Below are 23,782 nucleotides of genomic sequence, written 5' to 3'. Positions count from 1 at the left end.
TATTATTAAAATATTGCAAAAAAAATCTAACTGATATGAGTGGGTTTCCATCTAAGAGGGCCTGTTTAATAAAAGTCTGTAGCGGAACTGCGGAAGCTTTATACGGAACCGAGACTACAATACGGACGTGTTAACGGCGTGACACCGTAGCTCGTTTCGGATTGGCACTTGGATAGGGAGGCCCATGTGGTGTGTTAATGAGCGGGCCAGAAAACTTTAGCACTTTAGAAAGCTTTCACTTGATTATTAGGGCACTTGAATGTTCGTGTAGCCGCTTCTTGTAAGATGCTGTTAGAAGCGCAGGACGGAGATGAAACGGTTGTCTGTACAGCCGCTGCCGGTAAGCACTGAAAGAGGCCAGAGGAAGGTAGCTAGCTAAGCTACCAATGGTATAAATATAGACTGTTGCTATAGTCCTTAGCTTGCAGCTAAAAAGAAGACAACAAGGACTAACCTAACATAATATTTTAAGGTTATTTAGATTTAAGGAATGCCCCTTTTACTGTAATTAATTTGTGTTGTATCTTGGTTGCTGTTACTGTGTTGCATAACGTGGTAATGTAGCCGAGCTGCTGCCCACTCATGGTGGCACTTGCTGCAGTGATGTAGTAGACTTCTTTATTTTAGCTGAAAACGTGCTATTTGGTGGCTCTTGATATTTGAATGGCTTTCCCTTGTTTGACACTTCACATGCTTTTAATGTATCTGGGTGTCAAGACATTCATTACCGGGTGGTTGCATAATGTGTGGACACCTGTTGTACCTTCAGACAAGCTGTCACCATTGTCACTGAGGGAAAAGAGGGCTAGTTTATCTTTATGAAGGAATATGTTCTTTAACCAGGTGGTTTTGGTGTTATTTGTAGAGGCGTTTCACAATAAGATTAGTTTAGCAATAGGCAATTTACAGGCTTAACATTTTGTTATTACATTTAGTTTATCTAGAGCCAAAGAGATATTTCCTGCTGCCAATATTATCGGAGTACACAGGCCTATGGCGGATGTATCAGTCTTGGTGTTTATGTTTTTATATATAGGCCAGATGCCATTTTTTACAGAACATATAATGCATGAAACCATGCTTGGGAAGATTTACAAATGGTGTCATCTTGTAGTTTGTCCAGCCAAACACACACTAAGTCAATTGTAGAAAGTTGTCAGCACTGAGCAGACAGTGGTCTGCTTGACGATGAATGTTATGTATTTTTTTTTAAGTTATTTGTTTCAGAAAGATAACCTTCTGAGTACCTTTCTACAGTAATATCGCAGCAAATTGGTCCACATCTATGCATCAATCCAGCTCACTAACTCACCCTAATGTCTGCCTTTTTGTTGATTAGTGGATTTTTTCTCTTTAATATTGGTATCAGCGTCAGCCTCAGAAACCCCAGATTAGTTGTGCTCTAATACTGACCAAAGCCAAAGCAGCTTTACTCACATCTCCGCCCTTCTATCAGCCTCTGTACAGGTCCAGGTGGAGCCTGTCGGTCGGTGGTTCGAGGCCTACGTGAAGAGGAGGAACAGGAGTACATCTACCTCCTTCCAGGAGCTGGAGGAGGAAGTGGAGTCCTCAGAAGAGTCAGAGGATGAGGAGTTTCAGCTGGAGGAGTACCCGATGCTCCGCTCACTTGACCCCAAAGACTGGAAGGTATCAAGTTCGAATATTAGGTCGAAGGAAAAGAAGTTTCTGCCTCATTTTCAGAGCATATGTATCACAGAGAAGAGGCTCATCAAACATCTGGTTTCTAATGCTACAGACGTGTTGAGGATATACCTTCATTTCTATTAAACAAAAATAGCAATATGTACACGGTTGGTGCAGTAACACCTCGTTTGTTGCAGAGTTTTATTACAGACTACTGAACATGTAAGAGATCAATGAAACCTTTATTATTTGTTGTTCAGAATCAAGATCACTATGCTGTCCTCGGGCTGGCACACTTGAGGTACAAATCCACGCAGAAACAAATCAAAGCTGCCCGTGAGTATGACGCTTCCTCCCGCTCTTATTTATCATTTCTGTTAGTTTAAAAAGTGTCTCAGTCACATTCTCTGCTGATTCTCAACAGACAAAGCAATCGTGTTGAAACACCATCCTGACAAGAGGAAAGCTGCAGGAGAGCAGATAGTAGAGGGAGACAACGACTACTTTACCTGTATAACTAAAGGTGTGTGGCAGGTTTGTTATTGTCAGCACATTGTTTCCTGAGGTTCCTGAGCTCACCGCTTGTCATTGTTTGAACCTCAGCTATAGAGATCCTGTCGGACCCTGTAAAGAGGAGAGCCTTCGACAGTGTAGACCCCACCTTCGACAACGCTGTGCCTTCAAAGGGAGAAGGCAAAGAGAACTTTTTTGAAGGCTTTACTGCAGTTTTCGACAGAAATGCCAGATGGTCTTCCAAAAAGCACGTGCCCAAGCTGGGAACCATGGAGTCCTCCTTCGAAGAAGTCGACAATTTTTACTCTTTTTGGTGAGTGGAAGAATTTTTGCTTCCTTGCAAGAAATTGTATTTGATAAGAGAAATGTTAGTGATCGGTTAGAGGATAGAAGTGTTTAAACTTGTGTGTTGTTTATTGTTAAAGGTACAACTTTGATTCGTGGAGGGAATTCTCGTACTTGGATGAAGAGGAAAAGGAAAAAGCTGAATGGTAAGCGTGTGTGTGTGTGTGTGTGTGTGTGTGTGTGTGTGTGTGTGTGTGTGTGTGTGTGTGTGTGTGTGTGTGTGTGTGTGTGTGTGTGTGTGTGTGTGTGTGTGTGTGTGTGTGTGTGTGTGTGTGTGTGTGTGTGTGTGTGTGTGTGTGTGTGTGTGTGTGAGATGGCAGTCATCGTACAAACACATTTTGAAGTATCTGACGGACATGTTTGAACCCTCTCTTGCAGTCGAGATGAGAGGCGATGGATTGAGAAGCAAAATCGAGCTTCCAGAGCTCAGAGGAAGAAGGAGGAGATGAACAGAATACGAACACTAGTTGGTACAGTCTCACACACTGCAAGATCAATGAAACAAGACAGTTTGCAATATGGCTTCTAAGGCTCATGTGTATTTGGAAAACATTTCCTGTGTTCTCTGCAGACACTGCGTACAGCTGTGACCCTAGAATAAAGAAATTCAAAGAAGAAGAAAAAGCCAGGAAGGAGTCTGAGAAGAAAGCCAAAGCAGACGCCAAGAAGAGAGAGCAGGAGGAGAAGGACAGAGTAAGTGTCATTTCAAACACAACCACAACTTTTGTCATCATCCTTACTCGGGGTGTCACAAGAGTGAAACTGGCTTTCAATATGGATCAGCGAAAGTTTTTGTGACTTAATTTTGTATTTGAAATTGACAGATGTTCATCAGTAGGCATTTGTTTTATTTTTCAGGCGCGTCAGGCGGAGCTGGACGCGGCTCGTTTGGTGAAGGAGAAGGAGGAAGAGGAGGCCAAGCAGGCCGCTCAGCAGGCCAAGAAAGAGAAGGAGATCCAGAAGAAGGCCATCAAGAAGGAGAGGCAGAAACTCAGGACTACCTGCAAGGTTAGAGATCATTTTGTTTCAGTCATTACAGAGTTTATTACAGATTTTATGGTAACAGATAGAGGATAAGGCAGCTGGAAACTCTAAGGTGGACAGGAATATGAGACACAAGTTATTACTACACTTTTTCAATGTATTATCATTCAAAACACAAATTATTTCCTACCATCTGTCTCGCCATGTCGAGTTTGTAATCCTGCTAGTTAATGAGTCTGTAGTTCAGCCTACGGTAACGTTGATTGCACTGGCGATCATGACAGCGCATGTCTGTGACGAAGCTTTAGCTAGATTAAAGCGCCATGGTCTGGGTAAAATACCGTAACACAATAAAATACCTCTCTGCATTTTATGCTGGTATATCGGTCGCACAATGCAGCCCACTTTTTAGATAAAAGAGTAATAAAAAGTGGTCTAATACACCGAATTTTACAGTAATTTAAGTGATAATCTGGAAGATTGTCATTTAAATAAATGTCTGTTAAGTCTCTATCTATCGCTGAATGAGATAACACAATGGTGATTGATCCTATGGACCACTGATGAAAGCCTTTGCCTTTGCAGTATATAGTGTTATTATGGACTGGGTTTCTGTGGCGACTTTTGCGGGAAAAATCACAAGCAGCGCCCAGTTAGTGACGTGTTTTCCATCAGCCAGCAGTGGTTGGTCTGCCAGAGAGGGTAGGCGGAGCTAAGCGGCTGCTTCTCCGCTCTCTGCAAGTGTTGCGAGTAAACAGTAATCTACTATGGCTGAACAAAGAAAAGATGGATGACTACAGATACAACTTCAACAAGAAGTGAAAATCCAAAGAAAAAGAAACAAACTCGACGCTCAGATGAAGCAAACAGTCTAAAAAGGAAAGCGACCGTCAGCCAGGAAAATCAAGAGTTACAACCGGAGCCAACCGTGGACGTCACACATGCAGCACTGTCTGGATATCTGGGAAGTGTGCTCCCGCAATTATATTGAAATTGGTGTTTAAAAGTGTCCCCTGATGAAGGCAGGCAGTTCTGTAAGGAACGTTTTTATTTTGCTCAGGCTTTAGCTCCCCACTGTGAAAGAATGTGATGCCATATTCAGACCCCTTTTTAGAGCCTGTGTGTTTTAAACCTCAACATGTACAGACATTAAAATCCAGCATTCGTGAATGTGTTTTTCTGTCCCCACACAGAACTGGAATTATTTTGCAGAAAATGAAGCTGACAGCGTGAAAATGATGGAGGAGGTGGAGAAGCTCTGTGATCGGCTGGAGCTGACGAGGTACTTCAAGATCAGTGTTTCCCACATAGTAGAATGTTTTCATGACAGGTTTGGACACAAGATTCTAAAGATGAAGGACCATAGCAGCCTTACAGGAAGCAGAGTGTTTGACTGTATTTGTCTTGTCTGTTTCCAGTCTGCAGTCCCTGAATGAAATCCTGGCCTCAGGCTCAAAGGAGGACAGCAAGACAGCCGTGGACAAGCAGGTAAAAAGGCCCTGATATCTGATAGATGAGATACACAACCAAAACGATCAGGAGAACCACCCATACCACCTCTGTAGTGCTGTTAATATAAATACTGTTCATTGTTCATTATTTATTTGATTAATCAATCAGTTGTTTGGTCGCTAAAATGTTAAAAAATGTTGATGAGTGTTTCCTGAAGATTAGGATGATGTCCAAAAATGTCTTTTTGTCCACAACTCGAAGATATTTATGTTACTGCCATGGAGGAGGAAAAGAATAACCAAAATAATCACATCTAAGAATCTGAAATCAACTTATTTTGTTGAAATTTAATTTAAATGGCCAACTAATAGATCAGCCATCCCAGCTGTACATCCTTAAGTTGATGTATGAAGTGTATGATGTGCTGTTGCTCCTCCCCTCAGGTGCAGGAGGTGAACGCCCAGCTGCAGAAGGAGCGGGACGCAGAGGTCCAGGCGAGGCAGGCGGCCCGCGGTACCGACCAGGCCAGCGGGGGAGGAGGAGGAGGCGGGGGGAAGGGCTGGAACGAGGACGACCTCCAGCTGCTCATCAAAGCTGTCAACCTGTTTCCTGCTGGAACCAACGCCAGGTATGAACTCGCATGATGTCTACAGGATGTGTTCAGGGACAGCACTCAGTGTAGGTCAGACAAGTTTTGGCAGATCTAAGCTCATTAAACATCCCTGTGACTTCCCAATAAAACCAGCAAGAAATGCATGTTGTGTCATGCATTAAAATGTGTTTGTTCATGATTGTCTTTATATCCTGAAAGGCCACAGACAGAATGTGTGTTTTGGTTTGAGTATAAATGTGGACATTTTTTTGTCCCTCCTAATTTCCACAAACATCATTGTATTAATTCAGACTTGTATATTTATACTTGTTGTTCCTTAAAAGCTTGTTAATTGACTCTTAGCACAATTTAAGGAGCAGAAGGAACAAACTATATTTAGTGAGAAGGGACAGTAACAGTTTGTCTTGTGGTGTAACCTTGTCATGTGATCGTAGTGTTAGTAAGGAAAGTGTCAAAGGAGTTCAGTCTTGTACTGAGCTACTGGGTGGCTAACCCAGGAGTGACCTGGCTGACGCGCTGTGCTGTAGTTTGCAATTCAAAGTAAAATGGTGATCGGAAGCCAGACTGAATTGCAGTTGAAACTGTTCTTTTATTGATGTTTCCATTTGCCCAGGTGAAAGTAGTTAATTTCCAATGTACAGCAACAAAACACACAATTTGCGGTGACAATAACCTCTGGGCTTTCTCAGTGAAAAACCATTTGCCCTTCTGGGATCACACACCTGACTTAGACAGTGAACTTTATACCCAAGATGCAGTAGCACAGCAACACCGAAGATACAGGAGAGTACACACATGCGGTCACATAGAAACCCTTAATATGCGTCTTCCAGAAAGAGTAACGGTGCTGTATGTGTGTTTGTCCTCCAGATGGGAAGTTATTGCTAACTACATGAACCTGCACTCCACCAGCGGCATGAAGAGGACTGCCAAAGACGTCATCAACAAAGCCAAGAACCTCCAGCGGCTCGGTAAGATCACCCTGAAAGAGAGAGATTTGCACAAACTCCTGCAGCTTTTCATTTATTAACAGTCATGGGTTAAAGGAATGAAGGTGTTCTTTTAAACACACTGCTGCTAATAAATGCAAAGTCAGACCCATGTTGCTTTTGTGCAGAGCAGAACAAGTGTTGTCCTTTTGAGTGTGAAATGTGAAATATTTCCAGATGCAGTTTTGTGCTGTAAAATCAGTGAGGGACTAAATGATGGTCAGTGATCTGTGATCTCCTTTTATCTAGTCTGTGCCGTGTTATACCGTAGTTTGCTTTATGCATGAAAAATGTCTTAAATGTCTTCAATTTAACAGGTACTAAGAAAACACAACAAGAGATATAGTAGAATTTGTTGCATTGTTAAAATGAAAATAATCTTGGTAAACTAAGAATGTAAGACAACAGAAATAGAAGAACACCTTGCATTTAAATCTTAAGTGAATTGAACCCGATTCACTTGAGCAGAACTTTTCCCGTTTACTGTTTAACTATAACATATGAAAGATGTTGATCCGTGCTGTCGATGTGGTCTGCACAGATCCAGTACAGAAAGATGAGATCAACAGAAAAGCGTTTGAGAAGTTCAAGAAGGAACACTCTTCAGTCGCGCCGACCATCGACAACGCTGTGCCCTCAGAGAGATTTGATGGTGAGTGTATTTCTGTTCTGTCGGTGTATCAACATGTTGTATGGCAAAAACTCCAGATGTATTTGAATGTTACTTGTAAAAGTAGAAATGATTGGATGTGAACTGAAATGTGTTGTGACATTTGTATGTATGGTATATATTGTTTCAGCCTCTTATTGTTGAGTGTTTCATAGATAAAGGGGCGGGGTTCAAACACTTCAAAGTAGAGCTTGAAAAGTAGGGATACTAGGTGCTTATGGTACAGGTTAGTTGAAGTCCAAGTGAATGCCAGGATGTGTTACTCCTGTGAAAATCATTGTAAAGTAAATCCCTGTCTCAGTGTGAGTGTGCCTGAAGAAAGCCCAGTGGCTTCCTCCCCCTTTGACAGTTAAAGGTTGAGTTGAGATTATAGAAAAGAAATGTTCAGTGTGGGGATGATGAAAGATATTTTGTAATGTAATCCGGGTTGCTGCACGCTATTAAATAAAATGTAAGACTTGTTATGACCCAGACAAATAAATTAATAGGATTTTACCACAGCTATTAAAACAGGTGTGGCATATGTAGCAATGTTTTGTTCTGTAAAATGATCTAAAGTCAAAAGCAGATCTGTTAATACACAGCACCAGGACTGAATGTAGTGATAGAAAGAATGTATTTTTTGTGAAATGTCAAAGTATGAGACAAATTCCCAGAACAACATTTCTGATAAAAGTGTGTGGATGTTGTTTGACTTATCATGTGCACAGCTTCATTGGGGTTAGATCCAACGTTACTGGTCTGTAATCCAGCAGGAGTTGATGATGTCATAGCAGACATCCAAGACTCCATTGGTGCTGTACTTGTCTTGTGCTTATTGGATGTCATGATGGACTCAAGGGCTTTGATTCCAGTGTTTGCAAGTTTAAAAGCTTTTTTGCAGATCTTGCAAGTTGCCTCATAATAGTTATTTGCCCCTCCCAAACATTCCCTGTTTTTCATCTTGAAGATTTGTGAAAGTTGCATTTCCAATGGGTTTGTGAATGTGTATAAATTATGCTGCTGTCAATGACGAGAACTGTCAAGTGAATCCATAAAAAGAGAAACCCCAAAAAGAAATCATACAACGCTAAGTAGACAGTATTGATTTGCTAAAGTCTTCACGTGTCTCAGTCAATGTGCCATAGTACATTGAAGACCAAAGAAGAAGACTGAGTAAGACATTTTATGACCTCAAATGTTGGAAGTCACATGTTTTTGCAGACTTGAAACTACATTTGCCTGACTCAACGTACCTTGTGGCATAAATGGACAGTAGCCCTTTTTACACTGGTTCTGCCTCAGTGCCGCCGTCATGCCACCTTTGTTAAAAAGTTTTCCAGCGTTGCGGAAGCAAAATGTGCACGAGGTGTAAAGAAATGACGTGTGCTTGAAATGCACACAGCCATGGCACTGTTCCACCCTGCTGGCTCTGAAGTTTACAGATGCTGTTTCGCCTCTGTTATTTCCTCTGATGCTGGCTCAGAGGGGGAATGAGTTTGCCCCAACATTCCTCTTCTGTGCAGTCTACATAGAAGATGGAACCTACCACTGGCTAGTGACTTGTCTGTACACCTGTAGTTAACACAGCAGCTTTACATGAAGTGTCGCAGTTTGCATCCTCACTGAAAGGATTCCTGTGATGCTTTTTTATTATTGTGAAGTTTATGATATAGTAGCAGGAGAATAGCTCAAGAAGTCTGTTAATAAATGTTTAACATTAACTGCTTTGTGTCGTCTGTCAGCCTCTGGTAGTGACGGAAACGCTGCCGCCTGGACCACAGAGGAACAGAAACTTCTAGAACAAGCTCTGAAGACTTATCCAGTCAGCACACCTGAGAGGTGGGAGAAGATCGCTGCTGCTGTCCCGGGACGAAGCAAGAAAGACTGTATGAAGAGATACAAGGTAAGAAGAGGCTGGATTCTACATGTTGGTGATATTTGTTGTACAGTGTGGAGTATGTGCATAAATGAGTGATAAGTATTAGACAGGCTGAGTAATACAGTGTAATCCTGACACTCTGTGTTTGTTTGGCAGGAACTGGTGGAGATGGTTAAAGCCAAGAAAGCAGCACAGGAACAAGTGGCAGCAATGAGTAAAAAATGACAAGAACCACAAAGATAGTATCTGTTATTTTAACATTATTGTGTTGGTCTTTATTTTATAATAAAAATTAAAGGAGGAAAAATACTACAGATGAGACTTAAATACTTTGTTTGTGTGCTGTACAGTGGGAAGGTAAAGTGTCCTCTGGTCCGCTCAGGCCCGCTCAGGCTCTCATCCAGAACATCCCGCTGCGGATCTGGTTGTAGTCTGGCAGCTGTTCAATCGGACCTGGAACACAAAAACAAGCTTGAATTAATATCACAGCTTTCAGGTGTATTCACAACAAAGGTGTATTTGTTTATTTATACACTGGGGATGTACCTGTGCTCTCAGCTTTTGTTTGTATTGGTTATGATAACATTTAGTTTTGTGTAAGTACTACAACTACAAGTAATGTGTCTAAATTGTGTAGTTTGTTTTCTGGCAAGAAGAGGGGTAAGTACTGATTTTCTTACTCAGTGAAACTGTCCTTGTCTGATCCTATTGATTGCCTTGTAGAGGAGCAATGACTTTTGTGAGTCCAGTGTTGTCATAACCAATACAACAAGCTGTGATCTTGAATATAGGAAGGTTTCTGCAGTCAGCTTAAGGTAAGACAAAACTGCTGCTAATTGATTTTGGAATTGGTCATTGTCAGGCTTGTGTCTGTCTGTGAGCGTCAGTAGGTGAGGACTGCTGTCGAGAGTCACACCTCTGTTGTGAAATCAAACAGGAGTGGGTTCAGCTGTGGCACTTCCTGGTATTTAAACACACAAGCTGTGCTGTAGCGTCAGCGAAAGCGTCAGCCCAAATAGTGCGAAGACCAAATTGGGACAAGACCTGCGAGTCTACCTGCGCGAGTCCACCGAGCACAGTCGCCGCTGGTAAGGCCCTCTCCTCTTTGACGCTTACTACAGCTACATGTGCTCCAAACTAATTCCTGTCATTAAAGGGTACAGGACAAAACGTGTCTTTCGCAGACAATGGAAACCCAACAACCAACTAAGAATTGTTTTACTTAATCAATTTACAAAATAAGTGAGCAACAACATAACTATCCAAATCAATATTTAGTGTTGCTACCCTTTGCTTTCAAAACAGCATCAATTCTTGGAGGTAAACTTGCACAAAGTCAAGGATTTTGTACAACTATAGTCAGGTGTATGATCAACCACTTATACCAAACAGGTGCTAAGGATCATCAATTACACATGTAGGTTGAAACAGTCATTAACTGAAACAGACACGGCTGTGTAGGAGGCTCAAAGCTGCCTGAACAACAACCAAACTCTGCCGTTCAAGCTCTTTTGAAAAAGCACAAAGAAACAGCCGACATTAAGAATCGAAAACGCAGTGGTCAGCCAACAAAACTTGACAAACACACACACAACAAGCTTATTTCCCTTCAACATCTGAAGATGTCCAGCAGTGCCACCAGCTCAGAACTGGCAGAAACCAGTGGGACCCAGGTTCACCCATCCACTGTCCGGACAAGTCTGGCCACAAGTGCTTTTTGTAGAAGAGTTGCAGCCAAACAGCCATACCTCCAAAAACAAGGACAAGCGACTCAACTATGCACAAAAACATAGGAACCAGAAAAATGGCAGCAGGTGCTCTGGACTGATGACTCCAAATCTGACATATTTGGCTGTAGCAGAAGGCACTTTGTTCGCCGAAGGGCTGGAGAGCGCTACGATAATGAGTGTCTGCAGGCAACAGTGAAGCATGGTGGAGGTTCCTTTCAAGTTTGGGGCTGCATTTCTGCACATAGAGTTGAACATTTGATCCGGATTAATGGTGTCCTCAATGCTGAGAAATTCAGGCAGATACTTATCCATCACGCACCCTCAACCCAAACCACCCTTCCTGTCAAAAATACTTGAGCGCACAGTCTTTAATCATATCACTGATTTCCTGTCCAAGAACAATCTGTTGGACCCAAATCAGTCTGGCTTTAAACAGGGCCACTCTACCAAAACTGCACTACTGTCAGTAACGGAATCACTGCATCTGTCTAAAGCTGCTTGACAGTCCTCAGCTCTATTGCTATCAGACCCTACCTTTCAGAGCATGTAACACAACTGCCACCACAGGCTCTAATGATGACACATTGATTACTGCAACTCCCTACTGGCAGGCCTTCCTGCATGCACATTTAAACCTCTGCAGATGACCAAGAACGCAGCAGCGCAACTGGTCTTCAATCAACCCAAAACAGCACATGTCACTCCACTGCTCATATCCCTCCACCGGCTCTCAGTCGCCGCTCGCATCAAACTCAAAACCCTTTTGCTCACTTACAAAACGGCAACAAAAATGGCTCATCCACATATCCACCCTCTCCATCTGCCAATGAAAGGCGCCTGGTACTCCCATCTCAACAGGGCCTTAAGTCGCTAACCACACTCTTCTCCTCAGTAGGTGGAACAAGCTATCGAACTCCATTCAGTCCGCAGAGTCCCTTTGACCTTTAAGAAGAAGCTAAAGACCCAGCGATATTAAAGCTCCTTTGAGGACTTTTTACGCCGTTATAAAACCAACTGAAATTAAAACTGCCTCTTCATGACATACAAAAGCAAACAATATTTATTCCATCTTTAAAGTTATTTTTCATGCCTGAAACCACGTGGTGACAGACAAGGCAAACATTTTCCATGGCAAACATTCACAGCAAGTGATGCTTTTAAAAGTTACAAGACAGCAGGATGAGATATTTTTTAAAAACACTTCCTACACATGTACAGGACTAAATCAGCAAAGACATTACAGGTACAACTTTGTCCACATGGGGTACAAACCAAAACTTCCTCATTGGAGCTTTCAGTCCTGGTCACCAGGTCCAAATACTCCAAGTCCAAATACTTGGTAATAACTTAGACTTACTCCGTTGGAAATATCTATTAGGTAGACCTGATGCTTTAACACAGAAAGAACACTGCAAGCACAGAAGGCTGTGTGAAAATTTAGACTTCATGGCCAGGATGGATAAAGCCTGCACTGGGGAAAAATCCCAAGAGCACAGAGTCTTCTCCACACGTCATCCATTTCTTTCTTTACTGCTGTTTTAAGCCTCATGTTCGACATTTTGGTGTCCTCATCCTGCCGTTCTTGAGCCAGAAGTCCCTAAAAATACTCTGCTACTTTGTCTATTTACTACAAGTGGAACTTTATTAGTTATTGAAAAAGACTAAAACTACTGATTGAGACCACAAACAACATCTTCTGTACAATTGGGACTTTTTTTGGCTAACAGTGGAATCGCCCCTGCTGGTCGTTACAAAGAATGCACATTTCAGGCATTGCCTTTACTTCTGATACAAAGTCCACTGGCATGACTTCTCCAGGATAAGAAACTGACTAACCCAAACTTAAACTGTCTTAACAGAGAGCAGCTTAAACTCTTAAAACTCCATGATTTCAGGGAGAGTCACTTTATACTAGACACACCCTCCTGCTACAAGATGTACAAGTTAGACTTTTATAAAACCAAACAATACATAAACATCAAAATCAGGGACAAATATCAACATACCAACTGCTGCAATGGCGGGAGCCTTGTTGAAGATGTATTTGGTGCATACATCCTTTATAGTCTTAGCATCGATGGCCTGTTGACGGGCAGAAAACAAATATTACTTTCCCTTCACTCATCTTTTACACATGTTTTAACCCCTTGCAATAAAACATTTGTTTACTGATGCAAATGTCAATTCAACTTGGATATATCCTGTTTTATGACATTCTTCAATTAAAACAGCCGTTGTTTAGTAATCATCAATCTCCGACTATCCACTCACATCGATCCTGGCCTCCAGCTCGTGCAGAGGGATCCTGCGACTGTAGCACAGCATCTGTCTGCCGATGTCCTCGCAGATGGGGGTGGATCCTGGACAGAGCAGATAAACAAGCTGATGTACATACAGAACACATAATGCTTCTCTGGTTGTCAGAACACTCTTCATCACACAGCCTTACCGTCCAGATGCAGGAGCATGTTCGTCTTCAGCAGATTTTTGGCTCGAGCCACCTCGCCGTCCGTCACACTCGTGCAGAGAGACATCCTGACAGGAGGCAACATCATCGACTCATCATCCACTGTGAACATAACCTTTCTGATCTGTTCTTATTGTGTGTGTGAGAATGTGTACTGACCATTCCATCTGAGTGAAGTGCATCATGTCGTCGATGGTGCCGGGCTCACACACCATGTAGAGCCCCCACAGGCCTGTGTCTGTGTAGCAGGTGTTGAAGGACTGGAAGCTGTGGCAGAGGTTTCCCTGACAGGCCATCTGAGCCAGTTTACTGGACAGATTCTGGGTCACAGAGGACAGAAAGAGGGTTACAACATGGAGCATCACCTGTACTGTGTTCATTTCTGTATGCTTCTGTCCAAACAAAGATTCTACTGGTGTTTTTTAAAGGACAGCAGGAGTCAGTATGTGCGGCAACTTTTTCAGAGAGGCATGAAAGACAATTGCTCTCCGTCTGAAACTGCTAAATCTCTTTGTCTCACATCTGATCTTATGATCTCAAAACCTGGATCCTGACGTGATGAGTGGTCGACACATTTGGTCATTATTTAATTAACTCAATATTAAATTATGATCACTGAAAAGACAAATAACTTAAGCTGTGTCCACTTTAAAAGACTTCCAATACAAGAACTCAAAAGTCTCGTGTATACTGTTAATGTAAAAACTAAATAGTCACAACTAAGACGTTTGCACAAGTTAACAGATCTACCAAGAAAATGCAATGACGCTAAAAAACTAGTTCAGATGAGCTGGAGGGATTTACAAGAATCTGGGGTGTTTGTTATCTACTGCAGCCTGGTGTTACATATCTAAACCAATCTTAACTACAGTTGGATTTACTTTGCATTAGGGATATATTGTTTAACCATCGGAATTGTGACATGCGCATATGCAACAGTCACATCGTAGGACATGAGATTGTGAGGCAAATTCACTGCAACAAGTCAAGCTGTTACTTTTTGGTGCAAAAGGAGTCTCTACATTTTCTCGTTTTCCATCATTCAAACTTTTAATTAATTAATTAATAAAAACATTAGCAAAGCTGAGGTGATGTGCTTTGAGATCAACGCCTTCATATGTCCGAGAGACATTACAGTGTCAATCCTGAGAGTGTGTTGTAAGTAATTCCACTTACAGAGTAAACACAAGGGACTTGAAGCATAAGACGGTCACTTCTCTACAACAAAAGTTCGTCTGATTTCACGTTAGTGCAGCTCTTCATCAGAGCACAGAGTGAACGCTCACCTGCCTGTAAACTCTAAACATGCACGCGACGCTGCTGCCGTCACAGATAACGTCTGTGGGATGATCCAGGCAGGCTTTTAGTTATGCATTGCAGCTTTTCAGTGTGTGTATTCCTCCACGTCCAGGTGCTTGTTAATGTAGCTACATATACGGGCTGGTAACGGAGAGGATGGCGTGACCTTGCATGTGCCAACAGGAAGTAGGACACAGCAACCTTTCGTTTCAAAAAGATACCGTCAAAGGCTGGTTACACTTATAAAACAAATGTAAACACTGTTACAAACGGTGGATGACATACCGTATAAATAACACAACTGCAGCCCACAAGTCTGTATTTAATTCTTTTATAAAGACACGTATCGCTTCACCTGAACTCTCCACTTTTTCATGAGGGTGTCAGAGTCGCTGAACCAAGACAGATAAAAGTAGGAGGGGTTTTGTTTTGTTAGAGGAAAATTATATATCACAATAACTATCGCAGAACAAAGTTATCGCAATGTCAGTTTTGTCTAATATCGTGCAGCTCGACTTTGCATCACTTAAGTTGAAGGTTTGATCTGTACTCACCACGCCTCCACCAAACGAGCGGTCCCAGTTTCCAATGAGAGTGTTTGCCACCATGAGGGGGATGGTGTCGGGGTGGGACCATCCCACTGCCTCCACGGCGATGGCGATGTGAGCCAGAGGCATCTTGTCATCACGCACACGGATCTGAAGCAACACAACAGCACATTCACTGGCATCATTGTCCTTTTCTAAGATATTATATTTGAAACAAATACTTGTTCAATAAAGTTCTAGTTTTTAAAGCGCAACAAAATTTGTTTTTAATAAAAACATATTCAAAGACGGGCCGACGCTGTGGCTTACAGGTAAAGACCCTGAACCTCAACACCCCATGTCCATGTCCATGTCCATGCCCTGACATCTCTCTACTGGTGCTATTTGATAAAAGGCACAACGTGTTCCTGAAATAATATTAACTAAAATATACTGTATATATACTGTATAAAACATTACCAAAACAAATAAATGTGTTGTACAAGCTCGAATTCTGCATTCATGTGGTTTCACAATAATCTGGAAATTTCACATGAATGCCCCCTAAAGTCGGAAAACTAGGACATTTTGGAACATCGCACAAGTTGACCTCATATAACACAGAAACATGGTGGTCCAAAGTAAATGTTGGGTTGATGCCAAGATTCATTTTAATAATTCACACATTGCATATCGATGCATCGCTTTGTTTGCACAGAATTTTTATTATGGTATCAGATCATAACCGCGGACTGCTGCTGTCCACGTTGAGCGACCGAGATTTGTACTGAGCGAAAGAATACAGGACATCTTCTTTGGAGTGTCCTTATTGTTTCCACATTATTATTTATTATGAACACACAGAAACCACAAGAATGACTTCATCATTGGGAAATGGGACGAGCCGGAGAGTATGTGAATGCAGGATAAGACCTCGAGATTACCTCACTTCCTGTGAAGTCGCAGAGAGGAAGTGCCGGGGCTTCACCTTTATATCTGCCAGGAAGTTTCCCAAAGTGGTACTTGGCTAAATCGATGAGCTCATCATGTGAAACTCCTGATCAATAACACAGAAAAACCTCAAGGTCAGAATTCAGTTTGGTCTGACTTTAACACTTTGGTTTCTATCAACAGCATCTTTACAAAATATATAATAAGTTCAACAGAAGACAAGGTTTCCGTCCTCTCCATCAGCTAATTTAATTGTTAAAAACACTGGAATAAAAGTGACAAATATGAGGACAGACTGTTTTATAGCTTCATACCAAACTAACACATCTACCTGTACAAAATAAACAGGTGAGCAGATAAAGAGCTCTCACCTCCAGCAGCAGCCAGCACTATTCTGGGGCCTTTGTAGTGAGTAGTGATGTACTCTACCAGGTCTCCTCTGTTGATGGTCCTGCAATCAAACACAACACACTTACAGGAAGAAAGAAATAAAGCAGACCAGCATAAAAATGATCAGCTGTTTGCAAAACATGTCCTGTAAATATGAAAATGTTTGTTCTTACTTGATGTTCTCGGTGGGGCCCAGGATGGTCCTGCCCAGAGCGGTGGACCTGTACGCAGTGGCATGCAGGTAATCAAAGACCACTTCCTGCAGATTTGTCTCTACTTCCTGCATCTCTCGGAGGATCACCCCGCGCTCCCTCTCAATCTCTGCCTCACCAAGCGTGCTGTTCTGGATGATGTCAGCCAGGATCTCCACAGCTTTTAGGAGGAAGAAAGTTTTTTTGGGCATTAAGAACTGCTGAGTTTTTAATAATTTAAACATACTACTCTGTGATGTGTGGTACAAATCAGCTTGAGCAGGCTAAATATCATTGTAAAGTTTATCTTCTCTGTCTGCTGTACCTCGAGGAAGATCTTTAGAGAAAGCTTTAGCATAATACACAGTTTGCTCTCGGGACGTGTAGGCGTTCAGGTGAGCCCCCATGTTCTCAATCTCCAACTCAAGATCCAGCTGGGAGCGCTTCCTGGTGCCCTGTCAGACAGATACACAGAATATGTTTGGCATTACCGAACACAAACATTTACTTTATTTCTTTTCCTACAAATGCATAATTTTGCATTCACAAGTCACCCTGAAGAATTCCAGCAACTTTTAGCTAACATGCTTATTGTGGCATACCTACAACACAAATACAACTACTATATCATCATCTCACCTTAAATGCCATATGTTCCAGGAAATGTGCTGTGCCATTATTTCTCTCGTTCTCGTAGCGACTGCCAGCGTCTATCCAGAGGCCCACCTGGAAGAAATCAGTGATAAATATTCACAAATTTATATCCACACTCTTTGCAACTACTGTACCAAGTGGGAAACAAAACAGCTCAGTGCAAAATAACTCTGCTATTTAATTGGTTAAATCAGTGGCTCTAGTTATAATATTTCTGACGTTGTGATCTTCCCGTATTTCGCGCACAGTTAAAGTATAAACTTCTTCTCCACCAGCTGTCATATGTCCATGCTGTGTAGTTCATTTGATGCAAAGCCAGGGTTGCCTGGTCCGTGGTTTTCCAGCTGAATTGGGCTACTTTTAAAGTGTTGCTGCAGACGTACGGTCCTGTGCGGTTGCACACTTTGCACAGCTCATGCAACGAGTCTGACTCTGTATGTTTGGAATGTCGCAGACACCTATTTGGTTACGCAGCCTGGTACTAAATGACCCAAGGCCTGGTACCGGTCCGTGGCCATGGTTCAACATTAAAAGATGATATTATTTTTTCCCCTTCAAAACAAAAACAAGTGTAAATAGAGCAGAAAATTAATTATGACAACTTTAAAATGTGTTCATCGTTTTATTTCTTTTTTATGGTTTGGACTGGAGAGATTAATTTTTAAGGTTTTATGTGCAGTAGTTTAATAAAAATGATATTTGTGTATGTTAATCACTGAGAGAATAACATTGTATTTTATTGCTGGATTTGTACATTTCACAATCATTGTAAATGAATGAAAGAAAGTGTTCTTACGATTTATGTTGCCTTCTCTAAAATAGTACCATTGCGTGTGTCCTTCACAGCTGTAAAATTCCCTTTAAAAAGGTAACACAAGGTAACAATCTTTAAAAAGATGTTTCCACTACAAGTGCACAGTCTGCATGCACAGAACCGCTACGTAGCACATGTTTGCCAGAACACCAGACCAAGTAAACACCAAGCGTATGTGCGTGTTCAGTGGGTTGTAACTTTCAACTCACTGTGCAGGTGGTAAGCCCGGCGTCCTCAGAAGCCACACGGAGTCCGTTTTCTAAAGTGGTCACCTTGGTTTCGGGAACATTTAGAGCCACCTGGTGAGCAGCTTGAGTAGCCAAGAGTCTGTGCGATCCAGCTGGGAGCTGCAGGTGGAGGACAGACACGAGTTAACATCCAGTCATGGTGATACTGCAAATACAGAGCAGTGACGTCAGACAGTCACCTGTCAGCCTTTACGATTTAAACTATCGTACAGCGTCAATTGTTTTACGTGCTTAAACAAGCGTAACTTCAAACACAAGTTAAGAATTTATCTCGGATCAGCCGTGAATGTCGCAGTTCTAGCTAACTTTAACTGTTAGCAAACAGTTAGCCTGACGGCCACGCCGAGAGGTTTTCCTCCGTTAGACTGTGAAATAATAACTTTAAAGGAAGTGTTATATCTAAACATAACTGTGAACAAGTTCGTTTTACCCTGCTTAAAGAATTTGTCTTCAGTAAATGTCTTTGAAGGAGACATCTCCCAGCAGCCGTGAGGCGATGCACGGACGCCGCCATATTGTTTATCTACCAAACTGCGCAAGCGCCGTTCTGAATGACGCAAGAAGTACGCAACATTCGCCGGGGTTTGCGAGTTGAGTCAAAAGAATAAAAGATTTTAAAATAACGGAATTTTTTAGACTAAAAAATACAAAAAATCTAATCAATAATAATAAATAATAATATCAACAAAAGTCGTCATGGCAAATAAATAACCTGAATAATATTGGATGAAGAAGATCCTAAAGCGTATACCTACACTTACAGCTGGGTGTAGCTATGGTATGGTAGGTATGGATGGAAACTAAATAAGTATATATTATTTGGCAATTTTTTTTCTATGCCACAATGTACATGTTTCTAGAAAACCACAGCAGTTAAACATTTTTGCGTTTTTTTTACAAGTGATAGTTACAAAATATAACAGAATTTTAAAAGATGCAGCAATAAAGGAAAAACTTTACTTTGATCATCTTGCGTCATCTTTCAATGTTTAAATCTGAAAAGCAAGCATGCAGCAGCTGTTCTTAGATTAAATTGATTCGTTAATAAATTGATTAAACGTCTTGTTGAAAATGGATAGTCTTGGTCGTCAAGACATGCATTTACTTTAACTTTTTTCAATAGATTAAATTCACGTTTTCAACTGATATACTTTTAAAATGTATTCGTATGTACAGTATTATAAAAGGAAAGTGACTATTTCAATTTCTTCTTACTTTTCATCTATGGTCACATTTATTTTGAAAGGGTCTGACAGTTGGAAGGCGGAAGTGTGGTTTTAGCTTAGCGCGAATATTCTTCAGGAGGTTTCAAGTTTGTCTATTGATGGTCAACCTCATCACAGCAGCTCACAGCGAGTGAAAGAGCCACACCAAAGTACGTTTGAATGCTGAGGAGAAATCCGGCTGTTGTGTCAGACATTTAAAGGTATTTCTCTTTAAACCCAGAGTTGTTTCATCCTCTGCCTGGTTTAATATTAAGTTCTGTGGTGTCGTTAGCTGCTAATGGTGTTTGAGTTGAGCTAGCTATCATTGCTAAGGAGTGGCCTTAACTTTAGCTAATGCATTAAAACAGCCAATATCTTTGTTGTGGCTTTCAGACAAGAAATGGCGGACGGCGGACATCTAATGGACGGTGATCTGGAGGATGGAGAGATCTCCGGGTCCGGCTCGGATACTGAGATGGGGACAACCGCAGGAGCAGCACAACCTCGACCCCAGGTTCCTCCAGCTTTTAGCGGTCAGTCCTTCAACAGCAGAGCCGCTATCCAGCCCTCTGCAGCCGCATATCGCAGCTCCGGTAGGACGGTGGAGTCCAGCGACAGTGACCCGGACTCTTCAGACGAGGAGGCGACTGTTTGGCGCCGGAAACGTCAGAAAGTATTAGACGCTCCCCAGCCACCTGCTAGCACCAACCGCATGACCGCCCCCGGCGCGCTTGGAGGCCGCAAGGTTAACAACATTTGGGGTTCTGTGGTCCAGGAGCAGTGCCAAGATGCCGTAGCTGCAGAGCTGGGCATATTCGGCATGGAGGGTGAAATTAACATGTCTAACAGGAATGTGGAGACTTATAACTTTGTCCTGGCTCGTAAGATAATGGAGAAGGAGAGGGAGATGGAGAGGCAGTCCAAGGATCCAGGAGAGGTGAGCATGCTGGACGCCCAGCTGGAGGAGTACATGAAGGGCAGGGACTCTGAGGAGAGAGCAGGAGGTGATGCGAAGAGGAAGAGGTCAGCTAAAGAGAGGCTGGGCCCCAGGGCTGAGATGGATATCAAGGGCCGCTATGAGATCACAGAGGATGACCCTGAGGATAAGGTGGTGGATGAGATAGCTCACAGGCTGCAAGAGCCAAAAAAAGACCTGATAGAGCGCGTAGTTAAAATCATTGGGAGTAAAAAAGCCATTGAGCTGCTTGGAGAGACCGCCACACTGGAGGAAAGTGGCGGTGTGTACACCATGGACGGCAGCAGGCGGCGGACACCTGGTGGGGTGTATCTCAACCTCCTGAAAAACACACCCAGCATCAGCAAGTCCCAGGTCAGGAAGATCTTCTTTGAGGAACAGCAGAAAGACTGCAAGAGTAAGAAGGCGGCCCAGAAGAGGAGGAGGCACGTGGTGGCCAAGAAGATGAAGCAGGCCATCGGCACGCTGAACCTGCAGGAGCACGATGACGTCTCCAGAGAGACTTTTGCTAGTGATACCAATGAGGCCTTGGAGTCATTAGAGGAGGCTGCGGAGGAGGAAGAGGGGGTGCAGGAGGAAGCTGCTGTGGGGATTGAGGAGACAGCAGTGGTCTACAACTCTGCAGACCTGGAGGTCTTCTGAGGGCTGGCTGCTGTCTGAACTGTGGCAGTTTGAACAAGGACATTTTGGATTAAACATTAAACAAAGCACTGCTTACGTAGTGTCTCTACCGAGTACAGAATCACACCTGAGTGTCCTTTTTTTGTTTTTTTTATGTCGGCAATGTTAAAAGGAGTTGTTTATGTTAAAAGGAGAACTACATGAACAAAAATATTGTTTTGGTTTGGAACAGCATGGTGTCAGATATTTCAGCATATGTAAACATAGATTTACTGCTAATTAGTGTGATTTATGATACAAATGTTTGCCTTTAAATCAAACTCTAAATGATCAAGACTGGGTTTAACAGAGACGCGCTCTTGTTTATTTACAAATTAACTTTTTTGTCATCATTTTCATTTTAAGATAATGAGGTCTTGATTAATTAACTTAATTTGTGTGACTGTAAGTGGAATATAAATAAAGTTGACTCAGGTGAAATCAGGCATTGCCTTGCACACTGGGCTTTTTTAAAACTACTCCCTAGAAGAACAGTAATAGTCAAGGAGAATTTTTAGTATCCTCAGAGAGTCCCTTGTATCTGAGGAGGTAGGTCAGAGAGTCAAATTTATTTTTTAGTTAAATCGCCAGAAATGTGGAAAAATTCAGGACAAGGATACAGTGTTTTGAACAGTTGCTGTTGTGCAGATGTCTGTCCACTAGATGGCGTACACACTATTTCCCACTAAACAATAAATGCCTACTGTTATGATAATGTATTGACCCAATGCAAGGAAAGTAAAGGATACAATACAAACAGTCATGTATTCCAGAGGAAACATTTGATTGATGAATTTACTGTAGACAAAATATCAACTGTGGATAAAAAGTGCACTGTGATAGCAAAACATACTTTGACTCAGAAATAAAAAACGCAGTAAGAAGTATGACTGATTCACTAACAGTACAAATACAAAACAGCATTTAGAGAAAGACCCTGGTGTTTACATTTATTTAATTTAGTGTTTAAATATTGTGAGAACCACAAATAAATTTCCTTGTAACTTCTGTTAACTGGAAGCAAAATCCAGCAAATGAAACCAAAACATTGAAGAACACAACTTGAGGTAAGTAAGGATATATATATATATATTTTTATCCCTACAGATATATTTTTTTATATATACATTTATTGTTTTATTTGGTTTTGGTTTTATACAAACTTAGAACAATTGATGGCGGTTAGGAAATTACAGTATAATCAGTGACATAACAAATAGACAGGCACAGTACACAGAGGTATTCATACGTACAGAAATAAATATTGAAGAGTCTTAATGATTGTAGCAATCCCATTTCCCCCCGTCCCTATAGAAATTTACATTTTTGTTGAGTAGGAAGCTTTTCTTGAAACCCGAAATCAGCTGTTACATTTGCTCTTTAAAGCCACCAGACTCCATTAACTAAATACTTCATTTAACCTTGTGGAACACGAGTTGCTGTTCAACTGCCTCCTCGATCAATTTGTTTTTTGTGTTAATTCTTTAAACAAATGTTGTGTTGAATCCAATCCAGCTCTTCAAAACACCAAAGTCACGCAGTTACATAAAAACCAACAAGGCATGGAAGCAGTTCTGTTCTCTACGGTTAGATTGCTGTTTTTGTCAATGGAGTCTGGTGGCTCTGAAGAGAATGATGTAAGGGCTATTTCTAGTGGGAAAAAAACAGGTTAACAGGTGAATACACAGTATTTATTCGTGCATTTACCAAACACAACCAGTAGGTGGAAGCAAAGGTCTCATAATAGGGGCCACAGTATGACCGGCTGTGGTCTCTGATAAAACGAACATTTCAAAGTAGTATGTCTGTTTTGTCCTTGACGTCATTCTGAAACGTGTGTCCAATGTTTCATTCAGAGGTTTTACATATACAAACCTGCACTTTGTCTTGCTATTTTTTTATCAGTTAAAAGGCTTTCTATGGAAGACAAGATCATCTTTATTGATGTAACTATGTCATTTAGCACTTATTATAGACACAATAAAGAATTCTGAAAATGTGATGGTTGAGTTCAAGAGAGATTGTGGATTTTAACAGGAATTCCACTGTTAGTACTTCTTAGCCAAGGTAATTATTCAAACATTTGCGATTACAAAATAATGAGAAATGTTTGGACCTGCTAAGTTTCTGAAGTTTTACAAACAAATATTTAAAGCTGCATTTTTCGTCCACTTAGGGACAGAGGACAAGCTAACACATACTACTATACTAAGCCTACATCGTAGCTAAAAAGTGTCCCAGAATGACATCCAAGATGGACTCTACTTTTAGTTGTGTCTTGGTCTCAATTACTTTTGTCTGATAGGTATCAACTCAGTTGACTTTCCTCAGCAGCTAACTTGGGCGCATTCACACAGAAAGTCTGTTTGTTTGATCCGAGTCAAAGACCAAATTGTTACAACGCTGCCTTTTGCCTCGAGTGGTTTGTGTTCAAACGGCAGCTTTTACCAGCTGACCAAACGTTTGGATACGCGAGGAAACTGCTCTCTGATTGGTCCGAATTTCCACGTGGGTAAACTCCCTGAAGTAAACAAAGCGAGAGAGCACACTGATCGATCACACTCAACATGATCACCGACTTTAATGTTTTGTTGTCGGA

General features: G+C 41.7%; 3 protein-coding genes across 3 annotated transcripts; 2 read left to right on the top strand and 1 right to left on the bottom strand.

The window, feature by feature from the left end:
* Positions 1-149: 149 nt before the first annotated feature.
* Positions 150-9,385, top strand: dnajc2 (DnaJ (Hsp40) homolog, subfamily C, member 2). The gene is made up of 16 exons (XM_069671350.1): positions 150-340; positions 1,457-1,647; positions 1,905-1,980; positions 2,069-2,167; positions 2,248-2,470; positions 2,583-2,648; positions 2,881-2,972; positions 3,074-3,195; positions 3,361-3,510; positions 4,680-4,768; positions 4,905-4,974; positions 5,382-5,566; positions 6,422-6,522; positions 7,082-7,192; positions 8,935-9,095; positions 9,228-9,385. The coding sequence occupies exons 1-16, from the start codon at positions 286-288 to the stop codon at positions 9,294-9,296; spliced, it is 1,860 nt and encodes a 619-aa protein (XP_069527451.1). The 5' UTR covers positions 150-285; the 3' UTR covers positions 9,297-9,385.
* pmpcb (peptidase, mitochondrial processing subunit beta) lies at positions 9,326-18,877 on the bottom strand. Its single transcript, XM_069671351.1, has 13 exons — positions 18,773-18,877; positions 18,304-18,441; positions 17,266-17,352; positions 16,952-17,081; positions 16,609-16,807; positions 16,417-16,496; positions 16,039-16,151; positions 15,122-15,265; positions 13,428-13,588; positions 13,251-13,336; positions 13,073-13,161; positions 12,808-12,883; positions 9,326-9,524 (listed from the first exon to the last, which is right to left on the bottom strand). Exons 1-13 carry the CDS (start codon positions 18,854-18,856, stop codon positions 9,460-9,462), a joined length of 1,452 nt encoding a protein of 483 aa, XP_069527452.1. The 5' UTR covers positions 18,857-18,877; the 3' UTR covers positions 9,326-9,459.
* A 787-nt stretch (positions 18,878-19,664) lies between these two features.
* Positions 19,665-22,051, top strand: phax (phosphorylated adaptor for RNA export). Its single transcript, XM_069671325.1, has 2 exons — positions 19,665-19,768; positions 19,941-22,051. The coding sequence occupies exon 2, from the start codon at positions 19,948-19,950 to the stop codon at positions 21,163-21,165; it is 1,218 nt and encodes a 405-aa protein (XP_069527426.1). The 5' UTR covers positions 19,665-19,768; positions 19,941-19,947; the 3' UTR covers positions 21,166-22,051.
* The last annotated feature ends 1,731 nt before the right edge of the window (positions 22,052-23,782 follow it).

The sequence above is a fragment of the Semicossyphus pulcher genome, unplaced genomic scaffold, assembly GCF_022749685.1.
Source record: "Semicossyphus pulcher isolate SPU_LCO1_2020_fin unplaced genomic scaffold, fSemPul1.0.p SCAF_20, whole genome shotgun sequence".
Classification (NCBI taxonomy): domain Eukaryota; kingdom Metazoa; phylum Chordata; class Actinopteri; order Labriformes; family Labridae; genus Semicossyphus; species Semicossyphus pulcher.
Note: the sequence above shows the minus strand (reverse complement) of the source record. Positions and strands in the feature narration are given on the sequence as shown.

Excerpts from the sequence above, each read along its gene's own strand:
- phax (XM_069671325.1), top strand. The coding sequence starts at position 19,948 with ATGGCGGACGGCGGACATCTAATGGACGGTGATCTGGAGGATGGAGAG.
- pmpcb (XM_069671351.1), bottom strand. The coding sequence starts at position 18,856 with ATGGCGGCGTCCGTGCATCGCCTCACGGCTGCTGGGAGATGTCTCCTT. Across the intron at positions 17,082-17,265 it reads TGGAACATATGGCATTTAAG|GGCACCAGGAAGCGCTCCCA; the intron begins GTGAGATGATGA and ends TCTGTCTGACAG. Across the intron at positions 16,152-16,416 it reads AGTGCTGGCTGCTGCTGGAG|GAGTTTCACATGATGAGCTC; the intron begins GTGAGAGCTCTT and ends GTTATTGATCAG.
- dnajc2 (XM_069671350.1), top strand. The coding sequence starts at position 286 with ATGCTGTTAGAAGCGCAGGACGGAGATGAAACGGTTGTCTGTACAGCC. Across the intron at positions 1,648-1,904 it reads TTGACCCCAAAGACTGGAAG|AATCAAGATCACTATGCTGT; the intron begins GTATCAAGTTCG and ends TTTGTTGTTCAG. Across the intron at positions 9,096-9,227 it reads ACTGTATGAAGAGATACAAG|GAACTGGTGGAGATGGTTAA; the intron begins GTAAGAAGAGGC and ends TTTGTTTGGCAG.